Source organism: Sabethes cyaneus, chromosome 3, assembly GCF_943734655.1.
Source record: "Sabethes cyaneus chromosome 3, idSabCyanKW18_F2, whole genome shotgun sequence".
Lineage (NCBI taxonomy): Eukaryota > Metazoa > Arthropoda > Insecta > Diptera > Culicidae > Sabethes > Sabethes cyaneus.
In genome coordinates, this window is record NC_071355.1 from 106,885,417 (window position 1) to 106,910,124 (window position 24,708).

A 24,708-nucleotide genomic window follows, 5' to 3' on the forward strand; every position below is an offset into this window, starting at 1 on the left:
CCGCTGACCGGCAGCGCTTTTATGTAAAAAAATTACTTGCAACTTTTAGTGAGAAAGTTTGTCTTCGTAAATGCAAATAATTTTAGTCCTGGATATGGAAGGTGATAGCTCTATTTTTCATCCAACGACCCATTTCTAGAATGCCTGGATATACACGCACATTCCGAAGTCGCCTTCATAAACAATAAGCCCCGCATGGATACTTTTACATATCCACACTTCCAGAATAATTTTCATTATTCTGGCGCGTATTTAATTTGACAAAATCGTAGTTGTAATTTAAAACAAGCAACATGCGAAGCTGATTTGAAATAGTTCTCTTCTTATATATACCGTTTAAGTTCTATTTTGGAAATATTGCATTAAACACGAAATTTCATTCATTCAAATTATCCGCTTTTACAATTTTAATCAAAATACAGCCGAAGAGAACATTTCAGTTACTCAGCTACACATTTTAAAACTCTGCTTAACTATTTTATTTTGATGCATAACAGCATCATCTGTACCGTAGCGCCAACTACATGTCAAACGAAACCCATATTCGTCAATAAACGTCGAAAACAATTGGCATCTCGAATTATTTTTTATGGGGTTTCTATGGCATGTCATCGCAGGGATACCAGACTTGCAGATTTGTCTGCAAATTCCAGATTTTTGGAACGGTCTTGCAGATCATTATAAATTTGCAGATATTTGCAGTTTTTATGACTTTTATTGTTTTGGTGCAGATTTTTGTTCGAAGCTCTTTAAACTATCACAGACTTGCTAAAAAAGTGTGCAGATTTTCGCAGATTATTTTCAAACCAGAAAATTCGAGTAGCCGGAAAACTGCTCGATTTTTTCGGTTTTCGAGCAGTTACAGACATTCTTTCAGAAAATATGGCATCTCTGTGTCATCGGAACACAGAACAGAAGTGGAAGTAGAAATCCAAACACGTACATGCTGTTTTCTACAGATACAGACAGCGAACCTGGCGGTAGCGAGTCACTTTTTTCCACGGAAACACACGAACGCATACGAATGCACACGAAAACATGTGAAAGCTGCTATGCGATTGGTAGCGAGTGTTCTGCTTATATTGCTGTTATGCGCTTCTATGCGAAAACCTTTTCAAAGAAAAATAAAAACAAAAAAGACTGCTACCAGCTTTGATCGCCGAATCGTTCGGACTTCCACTTCTGTTCTGTGATCGGAAACTACTTTAAGTTTGAAAATGTACTTATCCGTGCTTATCCCTTGTAAATCAGCGGGATTAGGAATCCATCCGCACTAAACAACACACTCGCGCAAACTACGGAGATAAATGCTGAGTTTTAACATTGAAAATTTCGAAAGCAACGGAGCGATAAAATAAAAACAACAATTCTTCAACCTTACAATATCGAAGACTTCTACTAAAAATTAACACAGCACACTGGTCCAGAACATTTTTTGGTGCCCATTAGCTTTGAGCGGGAAAACTTGATTTTAGGTTTATGGAACCTTTGGAAGATTTTCTTAAAATTAAAAGTTCTATCGTCCAGCGGAATTCAAATTTTCATTAATCCCCCTAAAAGTGGAATAAAAAAATTATTTTTCTTCACTTACAATATAACATTCTGCAAAGATTTACAGCATATTATTACAAGAAATTTTGCTGAAGACAGTAACCTTCTATCTCTTCAGCAAAGATAGAAAAATCCTATTTCTCATGAATGAAAAATTATTCAAATCAGTTTTGAAGTAGGACTACTTCTTTGATTTCTATATTGGGGTGCACTTTAGAAAAACGAAAAGGGAACATGTAACGAAAAGTGGTTATGGTTTGCACGCTTATAACTCAGTCATCCGTCAACAGATTCTAGAGATATTGGTATCAATCGATTGGAAATTTTTCAAAAAATCCATTACAACACAGTAGATTACATGTTTCCCTAACAGACGTTTATTAATTGAGAAAATATGAGTCGAATATTTAATATTTCATTATTTGCATTTTTTTGCCTTCCCACGTCAGTGCTTCCCTAGCACGGATGACAGAAATATATACGAGATGATCTATGGGTTAAACTTCCTTTCCTTACCTTCTTCGGTCACCGGCTTTCGTTGGCGAAACATCAGCCAGCAGCAGCCAGCTTGCGACGCATCGGACAGCCAGTTTTCGAGACACATCGGTGGCAAATTGGCAATTTTAAAGGTTGTATTTGAAACTTTATTTATTTTTGAAACGATGATTCTACAATTGATGAAGGGACGGTAAGGGAAAGTAATGAAGAAGGATTTTTTCGGGAATGAAGGGGAAGGGTGGAAAGGAAGGGGGGGGGGGGGGGGGGTAATAGGTAGCTATGGTTAACAAGTTGTCGTTGTGACTCCTATCTTTTGTCCAATGCTGGAAGGTGCATGGGTCGAACCAAGCTGTAATCAGAGATTATAACCGGATTTGAACCCACAACACCTGCCAGGGCGTGTCGCTCACTGGTACCCGTGTACCTTTGAACCACAGAGGCGCTGGACAAAAGAAGTCTGCACAACCCCCCTTATTAACCATAGCGCGACATGGGTTGTTCTATTTTTAGACACACAATGTGCCTCTTCCTACACCTACTGTAGAAACCATCGACCGAGAAGTTTTAATCTAAAACTAAAGTCACGAGTTTGGTCAATTTGAAACTTTGTTTGCCTTTGCCTCGGTGTGCGTCATCAGTCGGTCGCCGACTTTCGTTGGCGAAACATCAGCCAGCAGCAGCTAGCTTGCGACGCATGGGACAACCAGCTTTTTTCGTGACACATCGGGGGCAATTTTAAAGGTTGTATTTGAAACATTGTTTGCTTTGTCTCGGTGTGCGTGATCAGTCCGCCGCCGGCTTTCGTTGGAGACACATCGGCAGGCAGCTAGCTTGCGACTCATACCATCATAAACATAAAAGTCTATCTTGATTACAGATCCTACCAGTAGCGTTTGTCCCATAAACAGTATTCCCACTATTAATCCACACACCAATAACCTATCTGATGGACGAAAATAGACAACGGACACCACGAGTCAGAAATTTGAGAATTCGAGAATAACAAACGGACCTTGAAATTATGAATTTCTCACATGTAAGAACACAATCCTTTACCATTCGTTACTCGCGTCAACTCCGTTTTATAGGCATGCTAAAACGTAACAGAATTCTCTCGAATACTAATGCCACTTGATGAAAAACTTATGGAACTTTTTCCACCATTTGTCTGCGGATCTTACTGAAAACAGTAATTTTATTTATTGCTAGATTCCCGAGATATACCGAGATAAGGTCAATGGTTCACAGGGGTTGTACAAAATACAACAGCGCAAGTAAACCTTCCGTTACTGCGCAACTGGGGAATCTATTATATGAAATTCGTACAAAAATCGTCGGTTTTGGCATTGGGAGACGAATTGCTCTACATTCGTAGTCCTACTTCAAGCCTGCGCCCGTGCCACTAGGCATGGACCCTAATACTTTTTCTATTTTAGCTGTTTTTGTTTGTATGACTTTTTTCTGTTTCACAACGTTGTACAAATAGTAAAAATACACAACATTGCTGAGTGTAGTGTACCTCTATCTTTGCTTGTTTAGGATTTATAGAGCTTTTACTATAAAAAATACCCTAGTTTTGACGCCAAATTACTCTCAAGAAGGCATCATTTTATTCAAAAACCCTCCCCAGAGAATCAGAATAGTATCAAGCAGACTGAAAAGTTTTATAAATTATGTTTAAAAGCACAGAAGTTGAACAAAATTTAAAAGCTGACAAAATCGGGATAAAAAGCTGATAAAATCGGGATAAAAAACTGATAAAATCGGGAGAAAAAGCAGATAAAATCGGGAGTAGATAAAATCGGGGGTAGACAAATCGGGAGCTGGCCACTTACTGTAATTGCATTACAGTAATTTCATTATCGATGTTCTGAATATGAAAGCTTGATTTATATTACGCTCACGTAATTTTAACGTCTTATTTTATTGCAGAATTTGCAGAAGGCCAAAAGTAGTACCGTGAATTCGGGTGAAATTGATCACTTTTTCGAGTATTTTTTAAATATGTTTGAATAGAAACATATTTAAGAAGATGATTGAATTTTAAAATAAGTACTGTAGTGCTGGCTACACGACAATATCATGTACATCGTATATAAATAGTTTTATTTTAGATAAAACTTAATGTAATCGTGAAATTAAAAAATCACAAATAACAGGTAGAATGATCACGTAGAAATCAAGGCGATATTGCTATCAAACCATATGCTCTAATAGCAATAAGCTAGCATGCACTATAAAATCTGGTGTAATCGAGATAGGCAACATAACATGTAGGCAACAATGTCGTGTATGTCGTGTAGCAACTAGCACAAAAATCAGACAGACAGCTCTACATTAGCATGGATGATGCGGCTGCTAAATAAATATGAACGATAAAAAAGATATTCAGCAAATTTTGGCATCATATTCGCGATTTTTTGTTTAAACATTGCTGTATATATGTGTAAATGTACGATTTATGTATACAATCTACACCTATCTAGTGAAACGAATAATTTAATTCTCCTCATATACGGAAGCTTGACTGTCTCTTTGAAGTTGCATTTCGCTATGTAAGCACAAAATGATCTCTTGCACTCTCATGCAACTGCCATATGGAGCGTTTGTAAAATTTGTGCGAAGTGTTGTCTGTCTTTTGCACCCTTTTATAAATCTCCATTCTGCTTCACAGAAAGAACAAACTTTCGCAGGTGGCAGCTCCATTTCGCACCCATAGCGATCTAGACATCTATGTTGCTTCAGTTCATGATGCTATCAATCGTCTTATTTTGTAAAAGGTCAAATTATTTACAATTTCTGTCGCATTATTTTATTCATGGAAATTATCAAAATACAGCCAGATAATTAGAGAACCGAATTAGCTCTATCAAAATTTCCTTCTGCTACGAAATTTGTGTTAACGGCAAAAAGTTTTATTGGGCATGTTGAAAATTGCGATTCGATAGTAAATTTTAAAAAATCAAGCCACGCACGATTGTGTAACACGATTGTGTTACAGATCAAAATCACTTGATTTTCAGCAAGATTGATCTTGTAAATCTTGCTGAAAACCAAGTGACTTTGACCTGTAACACAATCTTTATATGGATGGGTGCATATTCAGCTTCATGAATTAGTATAAACGACTGAAACCGAACATTCTAATTGTCTACGACAAAAACAAGATTACGACGAAGATGTTGCAATAAATTCATTAAGAAATTCAGTAGTTTACAGTTTAGCTTCGCTTCACGTAATAGAAAACAAAAGCGTCGCTTTATTGCATAAATTTGTAAGCATGACCTTACAAAAGTAATAAATCATTGCATTTATGCAGTAAGAAATATTTAACTCTAAAGCAACTTAACGACAGTCGTAAAGAAATTGGCAACAAATGTATCAATAATGAACTTAGACGAATGCCAGATATGTATTTCAAAATATTTTATTAGCAGTAAAAAACAAAAATCCTCATAACTCAGACTGACATCTGCTGAAATGTTCATTTTCACACAGTACTTAACTTTAATTGTCGACAAGTAGGTTCCTGTTGATAATTTAGTATAGAAATTCCACACTATTCTCAAACAGCTAGTTGATTTCTGTTTAAAATCATCCTCTACAACTCTAGAACTTACTATACTATTTAATTGAAAACTATCATACTTTGTATTTTCAACATTTCAACGACGGTCTAAAGTCGAAAATTTCGACTTGCAAGAATTCGGATTTCTCAACCTGCAGCACAGCCAAGCCATGTTAAGGGGAAACCGAAAGTGGCTCAAAGATGGCTGGATAAATGGCTACCATTCGAAGCATGTATCGTTTTGCGCCTTAAAAATGCATCTGTATTGGCAAAGCACGCTTTCGCCACGTAATCAGTGCTTCAAGCGCTGTTATAATTTCCTAAAACTTGTAATTCAATTTATCGATCTGCTATGTATCAATAAATGCTCAGCAAAACATAATTGCTAATGGAAAATAAATTTAACTGAACATATCGATCATTACGTGTTCATAAAAGCGACCAATGTATAATTTGGAATTAGTTAATAGATATTTGGTTACGCACATATTTCGTTGAACTAGCGATTTCCGAAAAAGCAGCAACACAGTATCAAACTTTCGTCACATCAATGAGCTTTTAAAGAGCTTTCAACTTTCGCCGCATCGATGAGCTTAGAGTGAAATAAACAAACAAAACGCAAACGCAGGAATCAAAAACGCAATCCGATGCAAGCGGATTAATTAAACATCCTAGTGATCCTACGCATTATTCAGTTGCTGCTGTTAATTTTGATTGAATCGGAATGCCTTGATAAAGAAAACAAACCTTTTTTCGGGATGTTTGTAGTCAGTGCGGTTGGCTGCAAATCAGCTGTTTATGTTTGCAAGCTCCGCTATTTGACATATTTTACCAATACTAATGCAATATTCAAATAAACGTTTAGGTTTTTAACGAACACATGAGATGTACAGTACAGTGTTTGTCGCACTAACACAATAACGTGAGCCACTTTCGGTTCCACCTTAAAAAGGTTTCTCCAATAATTTTTTTGCTATTTTTTTATGACTTACTCGGCTTACAAAGAAAATATGCATCTAGTTTCTTCTAAATCAACTTGAATATAAGGGAGGCTTAGGTTTGATGTTTAAAGTAACATTTGGGGCGTTATTTACATTCAATTAAAAATAATTGAATTTTCTCAACCTGTAGCTAGTCTAAACCTGCAGCAGTCTACCCTTCACTATAACCATATCTATTTGATAATGTGGTTTATCTTGTTTGAAATAATTGTTTTATTTTGCAGGAAATATTCGAGAACCTACGATTTTATTTGCATAATTCACCTTATATTTCATTGTAACTTGACTGTAAAATTTACAATGAGTGGATCATAAACTTCACTGTTTTTAGTTTTCATTTGTATGAAAAAGTATGAAGGTTCCTAGGGGCACGAACGAGCGGCTCACGTAGGACTACGAAAGAAGCTTGACATTTTGCAAATGTTTGTCATGCAAACTTTTAATTTACTGTATTTGAATAAATGCTCTGAAACATCCCTATATATTTGATACTAGAAGACAAGTTTAAATTTCTTATATGCTCGTACTCTGTATATCAGTTATACCCGTTTCTTAGAATTTGTAGTTTTACTAGGGGAAACCCGGCCATAATCAAATTTCTTCTGGTGAATGGTGACGGTATCGCATTTTAAAATTTTTTGTGTGATTGTAGCATTAGTCAACTGATAACTGGCTTGAAACGAACTGGCTAACTGGTTTAAGGACCTTGCTCAAAATATAAAATATTTGTCATTGGACGCCCAGCTGATGGTTCAACGGAAAAAATAAATATATAAATAATCTGGGTTATCATTTACCACTGGTTCACTTTCGTCAATTACCTTGTTAATTGTTGATATATGAGCCGTTCCGAATTATATTGGTCTATTGACCATTTTTATCAAAAATGAGATTTTTGCATAAATCGTATCTTTCTGCATAGATGCACTCGGCAAACAATTAAAATGTCAAAAAATGAGGTTTCCAACCTGCTTTTTTGCCCTTCTACCACACAGAAGGTCAAGTTTCGATAACGGAATGTAGCACCTAGGCTTTGCCTTTTTTTACATGCTGCTTTCTACAGATTCTTGCGAACCTGGTGGTAGCGACTAGCGAGTCACTTTTTTTCACGAAAACACACGAACGCATACGAATGCACACGAAAGCATGTGAAAGCTGATATGCGATTGGCAGCGAGCGTTCTGCTTATACAGTAGGATTTCGAATTTGGCAACAAATGCGTGTCGCCTATGTTGTCAAAATCGAAACCGTGCCAATATCGAGACCCTTTTTCGATATGAAAAAATTTAATGTAAATGCTTTAGAAATTGACTAAGTATCATTAATCAACGTTTGCAACCATTTTATGTTTAAAAAGTCCGCTAAGAGCTATCCGTCCGGTGCAAATAAGTTATTGATACCCTGCGCTAAGACGTAGTCCTACGGCAATAAAAATATTATTGTTCGAAACCACATAACTTTTTTTCGCGAACATACTGAGGGCATCATTTCTTCGTCATTTAAAGCATGTATGCAGAAACTGATTGATATTTAAGCATATTTTTGGAAGCAAAATATCTTGTGTTGCCAAAAACGAATACTTTTGTTGCCAAAATCGAGGCATGCCAAAATCGAACCATGCCAAAAACGAACCATGCCAAAATCGAAATCCAACTGTATTGCTGGTATTCGGTTCTATTCAAAAACCTTCCCAAAGAAAAATAAAAACAAAAAAGGCTTACCAGTTTTGATCGCCGAATCGTTCTGACTTCTTCTGTTCTGTGCCGCTATGTTGCGGAACGTTTTGGGGATTTCAGGAAATTTATATATGAAATCATAGTGGTCTATGTACATTAATAAGAATAAATCGCATATTTCAACAAAAATGGGATGTATTCTCATGTTTATCTCTTTATACCCTACCTATTAGAACAGTTGATTTGGTAAAAATAACTGAATAGAATTTTTGTTAGAGTTTTTTAGACAATGGGGTCTCCTGTAAAATTTGCTGAATGGTCAATAGACCACTATAATTCGGAACGGCTCATATAACACCATTTATTGTGACTGGTTGATTTGAAATATAATTGGCTTTCAACTAACATACGAAAAACGAGTTAAAATTATGACAGTTAAAATATCATCAATTAGAGTAACATATTAAACGCCCAAAACCTATTTTGGGATCAGACAGTCGCTAATCCATCATCATCACGTCCCATGAATGAATATTCCGTCCAATGAGGTTTAAAAAGGTGTGGCAGATGAAGACATTTGATGGTATTAGTAGCGAAAAATCAGAAAACGACGTCAAACTACAAAAACAAACCGCGTCGGACAATGGGGTTTGTTTTTGGAGTTTTACGTCACGCTTCATCGTGATTGGTCGATTTACGATTTCACCCACACCATGATGAAATTTCTTCATTGCACTAACACCACTTAACCAACTTTGCCACACCTGTATATATCACATTGTATTCCGTCAACCCCTTTTTCAAATAAGACATCAGTTTTGAATAAATTCTTTTAGTATATGGTCGCTGTCCTACGAAATCTTGTTGAGATGAGACTTATCACTTTTTCTGGCGCACTTCCTCAACACAGACATCAAATTGGATTGGGTTTATCGCGGTCTTAAGGGAAGAGGAGGCTTTGTCACTTTTTTTTATAAAACCTGAATTAATCCACCTAGCGGCGTGACCTGGCCTTTCTACTAGATCATTTTTTTATTTCTTTGTATCTGGATATGTATCTATAATTCAGTTAGCCATATTTTTAAGGTTCAATTTACTGCGAGCAACTGTTGTATTTTCCTTACTAGACTCCATTACTAGACTCCATACTAGACTGATCCATTGGATTGGAGCTTCCACTGGTGTTTATCGAGAAAAACGTGAAAATCAACGCAGCGTACTATCAGACCGAGGTTCTGAAGAAGGTTGTGGCCCGGCACTTCGTGACCTCTACGGGAAAGATCATTACGTCTTTCAACAGGACGGCACATCGCCCTCACGGCCAACATCGTCCAAGCGTGGTGTCGGGAGAATTTGACTGATTTTCTCGATAAGATTTTGTGGCCTCCCAGCACCCTGGATCTTAATCCCCTGGACTTTTATGTATGGTCGTACATGCTGGCCAAGCAGAGCGAACATAAAGTGAGCACTATGGACCAATTTAAGAAGCTCATTTCCAAGATCTGGGACGAGATGTCCATGGACCAGGTACGTGCCGCGTGTGATACTTTTGAGAAACGTCTCAAGCTCGTCATAAAGCACAAAGGGGGGTGCTTCCACCGAATATATCGTAAAAGTTCTCAATAAACACTGCTTCAATAAAAATTGTCTCTGAAAAGGATATCTAGTATTTTATAAAAATTGTCTCTGAAAAGGATATCTAGTATTTTTATTTTGTAAACACATTTTTAAAATGTATTCGCACTTATTGAACACCCTGTATATGCTTTAGGCGCAAAAATAGTATAAGAAACTAAAATTATACATATAAAAATGTGAATGGCGTGAACATGACTGTGATTGAGTGGGAAGTATTTACGGTGAACATTTTAATACAAAAAACATTTACTTACCTGAAAAAATAATGTAAAAGCTACCCATTGATAATACTTGGTATGCCTAATTGTCAACGCACCGCTTCGTTGTGAGTTGTCCACTCCGGGAAATGGCACTTCTTGACCTTGTTTTTTCATGAACGCGTCGACTACAGTGTATGTTGAATGAATCCAACAGTAAGTATTCAGCACGTCTTCAGGGATGTCTCTTTAATGAAAGTAAGTATGAGAAAAGTTTATTATTATACTAAAAAAATATTAAATCATTAGAGAGCAATAATTAAAATAATATCAGTATCATAGCGGCAATAAACAAAGAAAGTAAGTTCCCGTGGCATTCGACAAGCTAAAAGCCATTTTACAATGCTGCGGTCAAAAAATTAAAATATTTTACACCGTTTCAAACTGATTTTCTCATAACTAGTGTTGACAATTATACGACAAACTAAAAAGATGGCAATACTGTTAATAAATACTTTGTTAGCTACGGTATGCATGCTTCCATGATAGCGCAAACTGTTTTACATTGCATAGAGACTCACTGCATCAAGTAAATGTTATTTTCCTCTTGATTACACAGGTCTGCATCAAAAAAACTGCATAGGATTTTTCAACTGATTCTTATAGATTTTTGTCCACTGAATTCAGAAAAAATAATAAAAATTGTCCATCACGTCACGTTTTAATGCAATACTTGTTGAATAATTTTGAAAGTTGGTTTTAGACATAAAGCAGCAGAAATATCCCGGTTGTAATTTACATCAAAAAATTTATTTTTACATCAGAATTGTATTTATTAATGTAAACCCTACCATGTTTTGGAAAAAAACCATATATGATGGAGAAACTATGGAGAATATTATTTTAAAGCAGATTTGGTGCGCTCAAATACGCCCACTTGTGCTCAGTCAACTGTATTGCCTAATAGAAGCAAATTCGGTAAAAGTTAAGTATGAAACATTTGTAGAGCTGAATGCAATCTACAATCTTACTGAACTGAGTACTCCATTATCTGTTGTATTTACGCAATAATAGTGTTGCAACTTTATCCTTAACGCGAACAAACATTCTATTTATATAATAAGGTTTAAAGGCCGTTTCTATTATAAATGGAAAAAATAATGCACTACTCTATTCAGCAAAATTGTAGATTACATTCAACTAGACAAATGCTTCATACATATTTTTTACAAATTTTGCTTCTATGAGGCACTGCAGTTGAATGTGCGCAAGTTAGCGTACCTGAGAAATGTTATCCTGTATTGAAGAGAGAAAAAATAGTAGAGGTAAAATATTTCAGTCCAGTAGTATTTTTCCTGTATTTAATAAGTAAAAATTTACAAAAATACTACAAAAGACCTTATTTAGGGTCTTTATTACGAATCTGTGATAATAATTTTTCCATCCAATTTATGACTTTTCCATATAAGAAGTATAATTTGCAAAAAATCTGTACGTGATGGAGAGAAACGGAAATCAGTTTTGGATTCAGCACCTCAAAAAACATATAATTCACCTAAAGTATCTCATGCATCTGGAAAAAAATTATTTTTTGCAGACCTGTGTTATTTATGAAAAATTGGGGAACTGCTTCAAAACGCTGTATATCTGGATCGGCAAAGGATACCTAGTGGATGAGTGATTCGTATGTCAAAACCCGATTTAATCCACCTAGTGGTGAAAGGAACCTTTGTTATACAGTCTTACTTGCTATTTGACGTAGAAATCGACACGTCTTCGGAACATAATTCATTTATTGGTTAACGTCGCGTAGTGTGTTGGTTTACATAAAAGTTTTGGAAAATGAATAAGTTTACAAAATTTGAACAAAACATGAGCACTTATAAATTTTGATAGATCCTTTTTTCATGAAATTACTGAGTAAGTAAGCTGTTATAAATGTACGTAAGTGCAAGTAAAAGTAAGTTGTAAAGGGATATATTATTCTTTAACATATACATTGCGTAGTAAAGGTTTATAGGTTTTTGAACTATGCATATTTTCCTGTTTCATTTCATCAATTTGTATTAACCTTAGGTTACTCACGCTGTTGTATTTTGTACAACACGTGTAGATCTTCTAATCCCATATTATTATGTGAAGTTACAAATCGTTGTTAACCTAACGTATATTCTTCAATAAACTTGTTATGAGCAAAATGTCATAGTTATTCAATGCATTAATACTTTAAATTGTTGGGAAAAAAGATCAGCATAGACCAACATCACAGAAATGAAGCAAGTATGTGAGGTGTACGCAATTGCCCCAACTGAAATTTTCTCTCGTTTCTTCATATGGAAAAAACGTGTCGTTATGCAGCAAAACTATCAGCAAATGTAAAATGTTTAAAATGTATCCGTCTGTTAGTAGTCAAGTAAGTCGGAGTCAAAATTTAGGTATCTTTTTAATTCATAGTTCTGCAGTTCCTAAACAAGCAAACATAGACGTATACTATATTCAGCATAGTTGTGTATTTTTACTATTTGTACAACTTTGTAATACATGAAAAAGTCATGCAAGAATGCCAAAAAGAACTAAAATAGAAAAACTGATTTTACAAATTCATTTACAATAAATAAGATTTTTCCATCTTCGCTGAAGAGATAGAAGGTTGCTGTCCTCAGCTAAATTTCTTGTAATAATTTGCTCTAAAATTTTGCAGAACACGTCAATGTGTTATAATGAAACTGACAAAAAATATTTTTTTTATTTCACTTTTAGGAGGATTAATCAAAATTTAAATTCTACCAAACGATAGAGCTTTCAATTTCAAGAAACTCTTCTAAAAATTCGATAAATGTAAAACCCAGTTTTCCTAGTCAAAAATATAATGCGCACGTTTTTTTGGTTTTGGGCTATTATGCGTGCGAGTAACCGTGTTACAAAAGTTAGCGCGAGTGTTCGAGGGTTAATATATTTTGACCGGCAAAACCAATACTTATGAAATTTTGCAGATACATTCGCAGTGTCAAAACCTTTCGTTTGATACTAAAATAATTGAAACTTGATAAATTGTCTTAGTTAAAATCAGTATAAATTATTGCTAATTTTGATGTGTTGTTCACGATTCTTCGTAACTTTCAAATTAAACGTTCAGTCAAAAAACAATTCCATAGCGATCTATTAAGCTATATTACCTTTCAAATGGGACTAATAGCACACAAATCGGTTGGGCTATCTCTGAGAACCAGGCGATAATTATTACCTTTGTCAAAACAGGTTTTTTAAGGCTAGCTTTTAAACTACTTGTTTGTTCTTAATAAAACTTCCTGACAATTTTTATGATAACAAGACCTTTCATTTGGTACTAAGATCATTGAAATCGGTTGTATGGTTCCGGAGAAAATTGTGTCACGTAATTTTCACATTTTTGCTTATAACTTTTAACGAAACAATTCAATAGTGATATACTAGACAATAATACCTTTTAAACGAAACTGATAGCGGACGAATCGGTTTAGTCTTCTCCGAGAAACATGCGATAGAAAATGAGCTGGACACACACACACACACACACACACACACACACACACACACACACACACACACACACACACACACACACACACACACACACACACACACACACACACACACACACACACACACACACACACACACACACACACACACACACACACACACACACACACACACACACACACACACACACACACACACACACACACACACACACACACACACACACACACACACACACACACACACACACACACACACACACACACACACACACACACACACACACACACACACACACACACACACACACACACACACACACACACACACACACACACACACACACACACACACACACACACACACACACACACACACACACACACACACACACACACACACACACACACACACACACACACACACACACACACACACACACACACACACACACACACACACACACACACACACACACACACACACACACACACACACACACACACACACACACACACACACACACACACACACACACACACACACACACACACACACACACACACACACACACACACACACACACACAGACATCCCAGTTCGTCGAGCTCTATCGATTGGTATATGTGATTCGGGTCATCTTCGTATTTTTTTACCAATTCCTAAACCTTTGTTATATAGTATTACAAAGGTAAGAATGTAGGGAACACCATGGTGTTGGATTTTTCCAGATTAAATTGAATTCATTAAAAAACTACAAGGTATACAGCCCTAAGGGTTGTACGAAAAGGTGACGTAGGACTATATCAGATCATTGGATCAAAGGCTAATGTAAACTGCATTTCTGGCATTTGTATGTTTATAAGAACCTGTTAGTGCCATTGTTTAAGTGAATGTTTTAATGAGAAGAGCGAAATATTCAGATTCAATTCTTCATTGAATGCAGTGGTGGCTTTGAAAATACGTGGACGGGGGTTCATAAGTACAACGCCTGCAACCATTGAGACATAGAGATTTCTTTTCAAATCATTTATGTGCATCATATCGACCTTTTCGCGTGCCTAATGGCGGCTAGTTAAAGCCCTGTAAAGATATACATTTATAGGGCTTTACGGCGTGTGGGTACAACTATCGGAAAAAATAACATGCTTTTGGCAACTCTGCTCACGTCAAGTTGACATTTTCCGCTTGCAAAACTGTCAAGCGTACGTTAGCAAAGTTGCCAAAAGCATTGAAATATTTTCCAAAAGTTGCGCCCACTATCCGCCATTAAGCACGCGAAAAAGTGGATAGGTTGAAATAGTAATGAATGGCCAGCCCACAGATTATTGTATTAAATATGATTATGCGTAGCTTGACATGTTTCAATAATCTTGCTTCAACTCGCTTGTACCGTTAAAAGTGCCATTGGTTACAAATAACATTAAAGCCAAAGCGCGTTCATCGCAAATATGACGTGCCATTCGAATGTCCTTCTCTTTTGACATGAAGGGCAACAGGCACGTAAGTTAGCAGCGTCGATTCACTTCTTTTGCTCCAAGAAGGTTTTACTAGTTTACTTTCACAACTTACCGCTTGCTACATAGTAGAAAATATGGCACATACGCAAAAATTTCGGTTTCATTTGATGAGAGCCGTTATTTTTCTACCACAGGGGTGAGGGGTCTCACCTCTGCTTCCAAAAACCCCGACATGCCAAATTTGGTTCCATTTGCTTAATTAGTTCTCGAGTTATGAGGAAATTTGTATTGCATTGCTATAGGAGCCTCCCCACTTAGAAGGGTAAGGGGTCTCAGTAAGAAAAAATTCTTACCTCCAAAAACCCCCACATGCCAAATTTGGTTCCATTTGCTTGATTAATTCTCGAGTTATAAGGAAATTTGTATTTATTTGTATGCGAGCCCCCCTCCTAGAGAGGGAACGGGTCTCAATTCACCATAGAAAAATTTCTTGCCTTTTGAAACCCTCACATGCCTTATTTGGTTCCATTTGCTTGATTAGTTCTCGAGTTTTGAGGATATTTGTGTTTCATTTGTATAGGAGCCCTACCCTCTTAGCAAAGCAAAGCCTTGGGTTTATACCGTCTTTAGACATTACCCTTCTTTATTGACATATTTCACAGCCGGCTATTAGAGTACAGGAAAGTTACGGGGCAAATGCAACGATCCTACTGAATCTTTCTAGCAAGAACCGCCTTACCGAGTTTCAAACATACGACGACTGACTTGTAAGACCAGCATCGTACCTCGAAGCTAACTGGGCGGTGAGCCCCCCCCCCCCCTCTTACGCCCTCCATAAAATTGCTCTCTTACCCCCTTCATAAAATTGCTGACGTATAAATTGTTCAGTTTCGTTCAGTAGTTTAGTAGTTATTAGCATTTGAAATCTTTCATTCAAACGTTACACTTCTATTTTCGTTCTCACAAAGTGCTACCCAGTCCCAGTATAGCAAACAAAGATGTAGTCCTACGTCAAAAATTTGCTTTCTGAAACCCCCATATTCCAAATTTGGTTCCATTTGCTTGATTAGTTTTCGAGTTTGAAGAAATTTGCGTTTCATTTATATGGGAGCCCCCCCTCCTCTTATGCCCTCCCTAAAATTGCTCTCTTACCCCCTATAAAATTGCTGGCCATTTTATCTATCCAACGGCATATAAATTGTTCAGTTTCGTTCAGTAGTTTAGTATTTATTAGCATTTGAAATCTTTCATTCAAACGTTACACTTCTATTTTCGTTTTCACAAAGTGCTACCCAGTCCCAGTATAGTAAACAAAGACGTAGTCCTACGTCAAAAAACAATTTTTTTATTTACTATGACCAGGCTTCATGTTGGGTTTTTGCTCAGTAGTCATTTGACTACTGCGCTTCAACGATATAGAATTCGAAAAAGTAGTGTAGCAGACAATTGTAGAGATAATTATTATCTGCAATATTGCTAAAAAAGTATAGTTTTATCTTTTGTATTTACGGCGCCATGGGGCTGCTACCACGTTAGTAGCAAAAAGAGCGCTCAATTTGCTAACAACTGGCTACCAATAACGCCTTAAATACAAAAGATAAAACTATACTTTCTTCAACAATATTGTAGATAATAATTGACTCTACAATTGTCCTTTATACTATTTGTTCGAATACTGTTTCGCTGAGATTCTGTAATCAAATGTGTTTGTGTGTATGTGTGTACATTTTGCAATTTTGCAATTTACATTGAAATACAAGAGGAGTGAGTAACATTTCAATTGTTATTTTTTGACCTGCTGTTACTCGTAAAGCAGAAAAGCGAAAAAAAGCAGTTGATTTAAGTATATACATCTCGTTTCCTTAATCCTCTAACGAACAAGATGCGATGAAGCTAATGACTATTTTTTTTCATGAAAGTACATTCAAAAGAAGCTCAATTTTTATTTTCATGCAAAAATAATTATCTGTATCCTGCTTAGAAAAAATCCAGTTTCTATTTTTTATTTCTCATATTTAACACCGCTGATAGTTTCCAAATGGGGGTTCGCCAAAAGATTTAGGAAGTTCGCGAAAAATTTGGCAGTAATGGCAGATAATTTGATTAGATGTGTGAGATGAGAGGAGTCAAACCAGTGCAAGTAAGATACGAATTAGTTTGGAGTCATTGTTGCATTCACCGGCTAAATTTCAGATGAAATATTGAGGATGATTGACATATGAAGACATGCAAAAGTCAGCATTGAGAGGGCGCTAGCCAGTGTGGCTAAGATAGCATCCTGTTAACGATGTGGAACTGGAGAAAAATTGGCGTAAACTCTGAGGTGCCGTCGTTAGTGAAAATTGAAGCAGCAATAATAAATATGAAGTCCAGCAAAGCATGATGGCATTATACAGTAATCCCCCCAATAAGGACGCGAATAGGGATCGCGTTAATGGAAACCGTGTTAATGGAGTCTATGTAGCATATGGGAATTGACTTAATTGGTTCCAACATGGAATAACTCGTGATCTTGACCGTATAGAACGTTGGTGTCTTCGACAAAGTTGTTCAGCAGATCGAGGGCTTTTCGCTGGATTGTAGTATTTCGGAATTGCCTCACTACGTGGCGCTAGCGTATATGTAATATTTATGTATAGGCTGTATTTTGCGCTGCTGACTATCTAGAAAGTTGCGGTCTTCGGGAAGGTTACTCAAATGTCTGCCACCTTCAAGATGGCATGGAAAATAGCGCAAAACTGACTTACTACATGGCGCTAGCGTACATGTGATATGCTTAGACTGGCTGTATCTTGCGCTGCTGACTATCTAGAAAGATGTGGTCTTCGGGAAGGTTGCTTAAATGACTACCGCCTTCAAGATGGCATGGAAAATAGCGCAGAACCTCCTCCCAAACCTTCCCGAAGACCGCAACATTCTAGATAGTCAGCAGCGCAAGATACAGCCTGTCTAAGCATAGCACATATATACTAGCACCACGTAGTGAGTCAGTTCTGAGCTATTTTTCATGCCATCTTGAAGGTGGTAATCATTTGAGTAACCTCCCCGAACACAGCAACTTTCTAGATAGTCAGCAGCGCAAAATACAGCTTATACAAAAATATTACATATACGATCAGAGGCCTGGCCCAACTGCGATCTGATATAAAAAAACAAGCTTGACTGCTTCAATAACTTCAAGCCAGCCTGTCCCTGTCTCAACGTTGCTAAATTGACACTAATAATCCCTTCAATTTCGCTGTACAACCAGTTAAGACTATAAACACATGGAGGTGTACCCGGTGGAGATCGGGTAACCAAGGTCGTATGCTGACAGGGGTGGAGGGCTCCTTCGAGGGGGGTCTCTAAATTTCCTCGGAAGTACCCACGTGCTTTCTAAAGAAGTGAAGAGCCGTAAGTTCGACATCGAAGCGGATGATCGGGTGGTGGCCGATCATCTCCCGAATGTGCAGATTAAGAATCAAAAGAATCAAGGGCCGATTCTTTAATATTAGGATAATTAACATGCACATCCCTCACTTCGGAAGTACCGATGATGACAAAGACGAATTCTACGCGCAGTTGGAGCGTGAATACAACCGCTGCCTAAGACATGATGTCAAAATTATCATCGGGGACTGTAATGCTCAAGTTGGTCAGGAGGAGGGATTCAAACGGGTGATTGGGCGGTTCAGCGCTCACCCGCAAACGAACGAAAACGGCCTAAGACTTGTTGACTTCGCCGCCTCCAACATGGCCATACATAGTACCTTCTTCCAGCATAACCTCTACCATCGGTACACCTGGAGATCATCCAACCAGACAGAATCACAAATCGACCACGTTCTGATAGATGGTCGCACTTTTCAGACATTATCGACGTCAGAACCATTCTGGATAGGATACGTCAAAAACTATCTGTTGTGAACAACATACAATATCGGCGCCCGCCACGGTATACTCTAGTGCGACTGAAGCAACCGAAGGTCGCCGAAAACTACGCGTTATCTCTAGAAACCGCGCTGCCGGAAGAGGGTGAGCTGGATGAAGCCCCTCTTGAGGACTGTTGGAATGTCGTGAAAACAGCCATTAACAGCGTAGCGGAGAACGTTCTAGGCCGTGTGGCACCGAATCGACGTAACGAATGGTTTGACGAGGAATGCCAGCAGATATTGGCTGAGAAGAACGCAGTGCGGGTACAAATGCTGCGTAATAGCAAGCAACGAAGATGTGCCACCCCCATCGATAAGGGAAGTTTAAGAAGCCATCCAGCGGCTGAAGAACAACAAAGCAGCGGGAAAGGATGGCATTGGAGCGGAACATATTAAAATAGGCCCGGACAAGTTGGCCGGCTGTCTGCATCAACTGATTGTCAAGATTTTGGATACGGGACTACTACCGGAGGAGTGAAAAACGGGGTTATCTGCTCTATCTACAAGAAAGGTGATAAGCTGGATTGTGAGAACTATCGAGCAATCACTATCTTGAATGCCGCCTACAAAGTGCTGTCCCAAGTCATCTTTCATCGACTATCGCCAATAGCCAATAGATTTATGGGACCCATTCGAATCTCGCAGGGGACTTCGACAAGTAGATGGTCTTTCCTGCCTGCTATTCAACATTGCGCTTGAAGGTGTTATAAGACGAGCGGCGATCGAAATGCGGCGCACGATTTTCAATAAATCCAATCAATTTATCTGCTTTGCTGATAACCTGAAGACTGTCGGTAGAACATTTGAGGCGGTGGAAGATCAGTACACCAAACTAAAACGCGAAGCAGAGAAGATTGGAATGAATATAAATACGTCTAAAACGAAGTACCTACTGGCGGGCGGGACCGAGTGCGACAGGGCCCGTTTGGGCAGTGCCGTGGTAATCGACGGGGGTGAGTTCGAGATAGTCGACGAGCTCGTATACCTTGGCTCACTGGCAACAGAGGTCAACAATACCAACCGTGAGATTAAAAGGCGTATTATCAGTGGAAGTCGGGCCTACTACGGACTCCACAAACACTTGCGGTCGAACAAAGTGCACACTGTACAAAACGCTAATTATACCGGTTGTCCTCTACGGGCACGAAACGTGGACACTGCTAGAAGAAGACCTACGAGCACTCGGAATTTTCGAACGGCGGGTGCTAAGAACCATCTTTGGCGGAGTGCATGAGAACGGTGTATGGAGGTGAAGAATGAACCATGAGCTCGCGCGTCTCTACGGCGAACCAAGTATTCAGAAAGTGGTTAAAGCTGTACGGATACATTGGGCAGGACATGTTGCTAAAATGCCGGACAACTATAGTGCAAAAATGGTTTTCGCATCAAATCCGGTAGGAACAAGACGAAGAGGGGCACAGCGAATGAGGTGGCAAGACCAGGTGGAGCGAGATCTGGCGATGGCGATGACCGAAATAGATGGAGAAGTTATACTGCGCAGGCCTTGTCGTAAGACGTTAGACCAATTACCCTACTAGCACAAGAGGTGCTCCTCCACTTTACTAAACAAAGACCCTGGAAAGGGCTACTCCTGACTTTTTAAATACGTGCCAAAACACAGACGTAACAACTTCTGGTTAAAAAACTTCGCCCTCTCTCCTTTCTCGGATCCCAGTTTCGCATTTTTCGCATAATCCCATTAGGCTTTTTCAGGGTTTCCTTAATCTAACTATTTTTTTAGATTTCAGACTCCTGCAATAGAATTAGTTCACCAATAGAATGTAGTTTACCTACATTAACTGTGTATACCTACACTGGTAGTCTTAAGCAAACATTGTATCCCTTTACCTACACTAATTTTGTATACCCGCACATAGGGGCCATCCATATACCACGTGGACAGCTTAGAGGGGGGTGGGGGTATGAAAATGTCCACGCTTGTCCACGGAAGGGGGAGAGGGGGTATGGAAAATGTCCACGTGGACAAGTTTTTTTCCTACAAAAAATAGAAATTAAAAACATTGTCCATTGATCAGTGATTGTTTGTGAGCTTAAATAAAATTTTATCTTCTGATGCATATGTTGACCTAAACAAATGAACCGAGCATTACGAGAGCACATATCTGGCATAAATCTTGTTGAAAAGATTAAGCCTGCGTTAGTACACGTAGATCTTGACTGCCTAGCCTCGCTGAATCCACGAATATTGCACCGCTTGCACCTAATGTGGATTGCATTTTGCCTCAAAATCAAATGCAGCTCACCACAAAAAGCGCATCCATGGGTAACGTATTTCCAAAAGGATGCTTTCAGAAAATTTTACGAATCACATCGTGCCGGAAAGATCTTGTGTTGCGTTAAAGTAGACGGCCAAGCTGAGGTGCTCTGGTTAGACAAAGATACTCTGGACAAAGAAGAATCGTCAAGCGAAAGTTAAGCTGAAACGGACTTTCGCAGTAATAATAATTTGCAGTAGAAGAATTAAGATCCAAACACCTTGCATGCGGATTTTAAGACGCTGGGGAAAATTGATGGAAATTTCCGCAACGACTAAAAATACGTATGCATTGTGTCGGTGCCTTTAGACTGGAGCTTCCTTTCACATAAGCTTTTTCAATAAATATTGCATAAATGAAGTTGAAAACAAAATTTACAAAAATGTAAAAATGTCCACGTGGACAAACTGGGGGGGTGGGGGTTGAGCAAATGTCCACGTTTGTCCACGGAGGGGTTGAAAATTGGTATTTTTCTGTCCACGTGGTATCTGGATGACCCCATAGCACAGAGAACAGACATCCAAGCGAAAGGTCCCCACTTGGATAAAACTTATGTCAAATTAGTTGGGAAACTATAGTGTTGATGTCGCTAACGGTAAAGGTGGTGACGCTAGCATATTAGGTGATTTTCATTTGAAATTTTATCCAAGAATTCCCGAAAAATTTGTTCCTGAATGGATGTCTGTTCTCTGTGCCCATAGCTCACGGAACCTTAAGCTCCTATAGAAATCGTAAAATTGCTTTGGCTAATTTAGTTCGAAAACAGACACTGAGAAAGCCTGCAAGTCGTAGGCGAAATACTTAGCTGTCAAGAATATATATACATATTAGAATTAAATTGGATAAGTTTTCTTTTTATTTAATTTCCAACTAACGCACTTGTAATTTCGGGGAAGATACTTGACTGGCAAGTTACACCGAATTTTTGATTGATGTTCGGACTGCTATCGAAGAGAATTGGTGCTTCGTTTAGTGGTCTTTACTTAACTAACTTTATTATCATGTGTGATATGTTTCGGGTGAATTGGAGTGTGTATTGAGTGCGAGAGTCAAATCTGTGTATTGAGTTACAATGCGAGAGTGAGTGCTGGTAGCTATGGTTCATTAGGGTGATAACACTTTTCCGTAACAAGGCGGCCCCGCCCAAGCAACAGTATGAGTTTTATTGTACTCTTATGACGGTTTTCATGACCAATTTTGGTCTTAAATGCCATCATAAGAGTAAAATAACACCAAAATTGTTACTTGGACGTAAACGTTTCATAGTTTCGAAATGAGTTCCTAGTGTTTCACAAAGCGATGGTATTATCTTCAGTGGTATCAGGATTTATTGGAAGAACCGAAACTTCAGTTACGGCCCGCTTATATTACCATGTTGCAGTTTTCACTACGTGTATCCGGACATGTCCATCTCTGCCCGGAATCGTTTCTACGATGCGCCCCAGTGGCCGCTGTAGCGGCGGAGAATCTTCCTTCAACAAAACCAGCTGTCCCACATGCAGATTAAGTTGTGTATTTTTCCATTTTGTACGCTGGTGCAACTGGCTTATGTAGTCGCGCGACCAACGTGTCCAGAGATTCTGTAGTGCCTTCTTCATATGCTGCAGACGATCAAGGCGACCGTGATTGATGTGATGTGACTTAAATCAGGCTCAACAATTGAGACTAGTGGCTTCCCGACCAGGAAATGACCAGGTGTAATGACGCGCAAATCATCTGGCGAATCGGAGAGGGGTGAGAGGGGACGAGAATTCAGCACGGCTTCCACTTGAGTGACGACGGTATGGAACTAGTCCACCGAGAAAGCTTTCAATCCCATTATACGACGAAAGTGGTGTTTAAAGGACTTGATTCCTGCCTCCCATAGTGCGCCATAGTGCGGCGAGCGTGCAGGAATAAAACTGAACTTAATCTCATTGTCCACACAATAATGATGCTAGTTTTCTATTTTTAACTGCTGTATTAGCTCAGTACGCGATCTCCGGAGCTCGCGATCCGCCCCGACGTCATGTTGTCGCAATGTAGTTCAACGATACGGCCACGACGCGCAACGACACGTTTCACGGCGTTAATGCACGACACGGCGGAGAGATCGGCGACGATTTCTAAATGCGCGGCCACCAAGCATACGAACAACGCCACGTACATTTTCACCGACGCCCCCTTCCTTGTAACGGACGAACGAAGAACGGTCCACAGTAATCCATTCCCGTATGTAAGAACGCTCGTGCTGGTGTGATGCGAACCGCTGGGATTTGTGTGGTTGATGTTGGCCGATAATGAAAGCAGGTTATACATTGACGAACCACCTTGCGAGCAAGATCAAGTCCGCGAAGTGGCCACCGGCCAGTAGCGTTGGTGCATGGTAGAAAGCAGGAGCGATGGACCACCATGTAATGTTCTGAGATGTGTTGCTCGCGCGATCAGGAAACTAAGGTTGTGCTTAGACGGTAGGATAATAGGAAAGCGAGTGTCAAACGGCGTATTTGAATATCGCAGTCGGATTTCGATTCTTAATAATCCAAACTGGTCCATAAATAAGTTGAGGTTTCGAAGCGGTGATTTGGAGTCACTGTTTGGTAAACTTGATAAACTATTGTCCAAAGAGAATCTCTTGACTTCCGCAGGAAACGAGGAACGTTGTGCGATACGAGAATTTTTGCTGCAAAGTCACAAGTTTAGTCTCCGGAGTAAGTATACCAACTGAGCGTTCTTCCTTCGAAGCTTTACAATTATAATAAAATCGGTAACAGTAAGCCAGCAGCTTTAAGCAGCTTTGCAAAGTCAGAAAACCGGTTAAATAGCATTTGTTCGCCTTCACTAACATGTAATCCAACTGCGTATTCGACTTCGTCGTTAAACGGCAAGTTTTCTGCAACCGAAATCGCTTGTTCAGGCCAATACTCTGGAGAAGATCGCAGGAATGTTGGCCCATGTCACCACAATTCGTCGTCAATGACATGGTTGGCAAGCATACCACAGGAAAGTCGGTCAGCGGGGTTCATGTTGGTTGGGACAACAAAACAAAAACCTTCCAATTATTTGATTTTGACCGAATCCAGTATAGCACGATTGTAGAATCAGTCAACATAGTAGCTGGTTTAATGAAATTAGTTGTGCCTTTAAGTTTATCGATAAGCTGACTACCAAGTCGTGCGGCAGAGAGTTCTAGTCGTGGAACGGATTGTCCGCGAAGAGGAGCCACACGTGACTGCGAGGTAAGCAGGTGACTGTGAAAATTACCCTCTTCATCCGATGATACGACGTACACGCAACATCCGTAGCCTTTTGTGGAAGCGTCGCAAAAGCAATGTAGCGAGTAACGATTAGAATTATTGGCAAGAATTCGTCTTGAAACTTGCAGAGTTCGTAAATACTGAATGTCAGAACGACAAGATAACCACCATTGT

General features: G+C 38.8%; 1 protein-coding gene across 1 annotated transcript in view; it reads right to left on the reverse strand.

Moving 5' to 3' along the window:
• LOC128742126 (innexin shaking-B) overlaps positions 1 to 24,708 on the reverse strand; it is a 195,732-nt gene that overhangs the window by 70,247 nt on the left and 100,777 nt on the right. Inside the window, exon 4 of the mRNA XM_053838349.1 lies at positions 10,187 to 10,376. Coding sequence (XP_053694324.1) covers positions 10,187 to 10,376 — 190 coding nt within the window. The remainder of the gene's footprint in view (positions 1 to 10,186; positions 10,377 to 24,708) is intronic.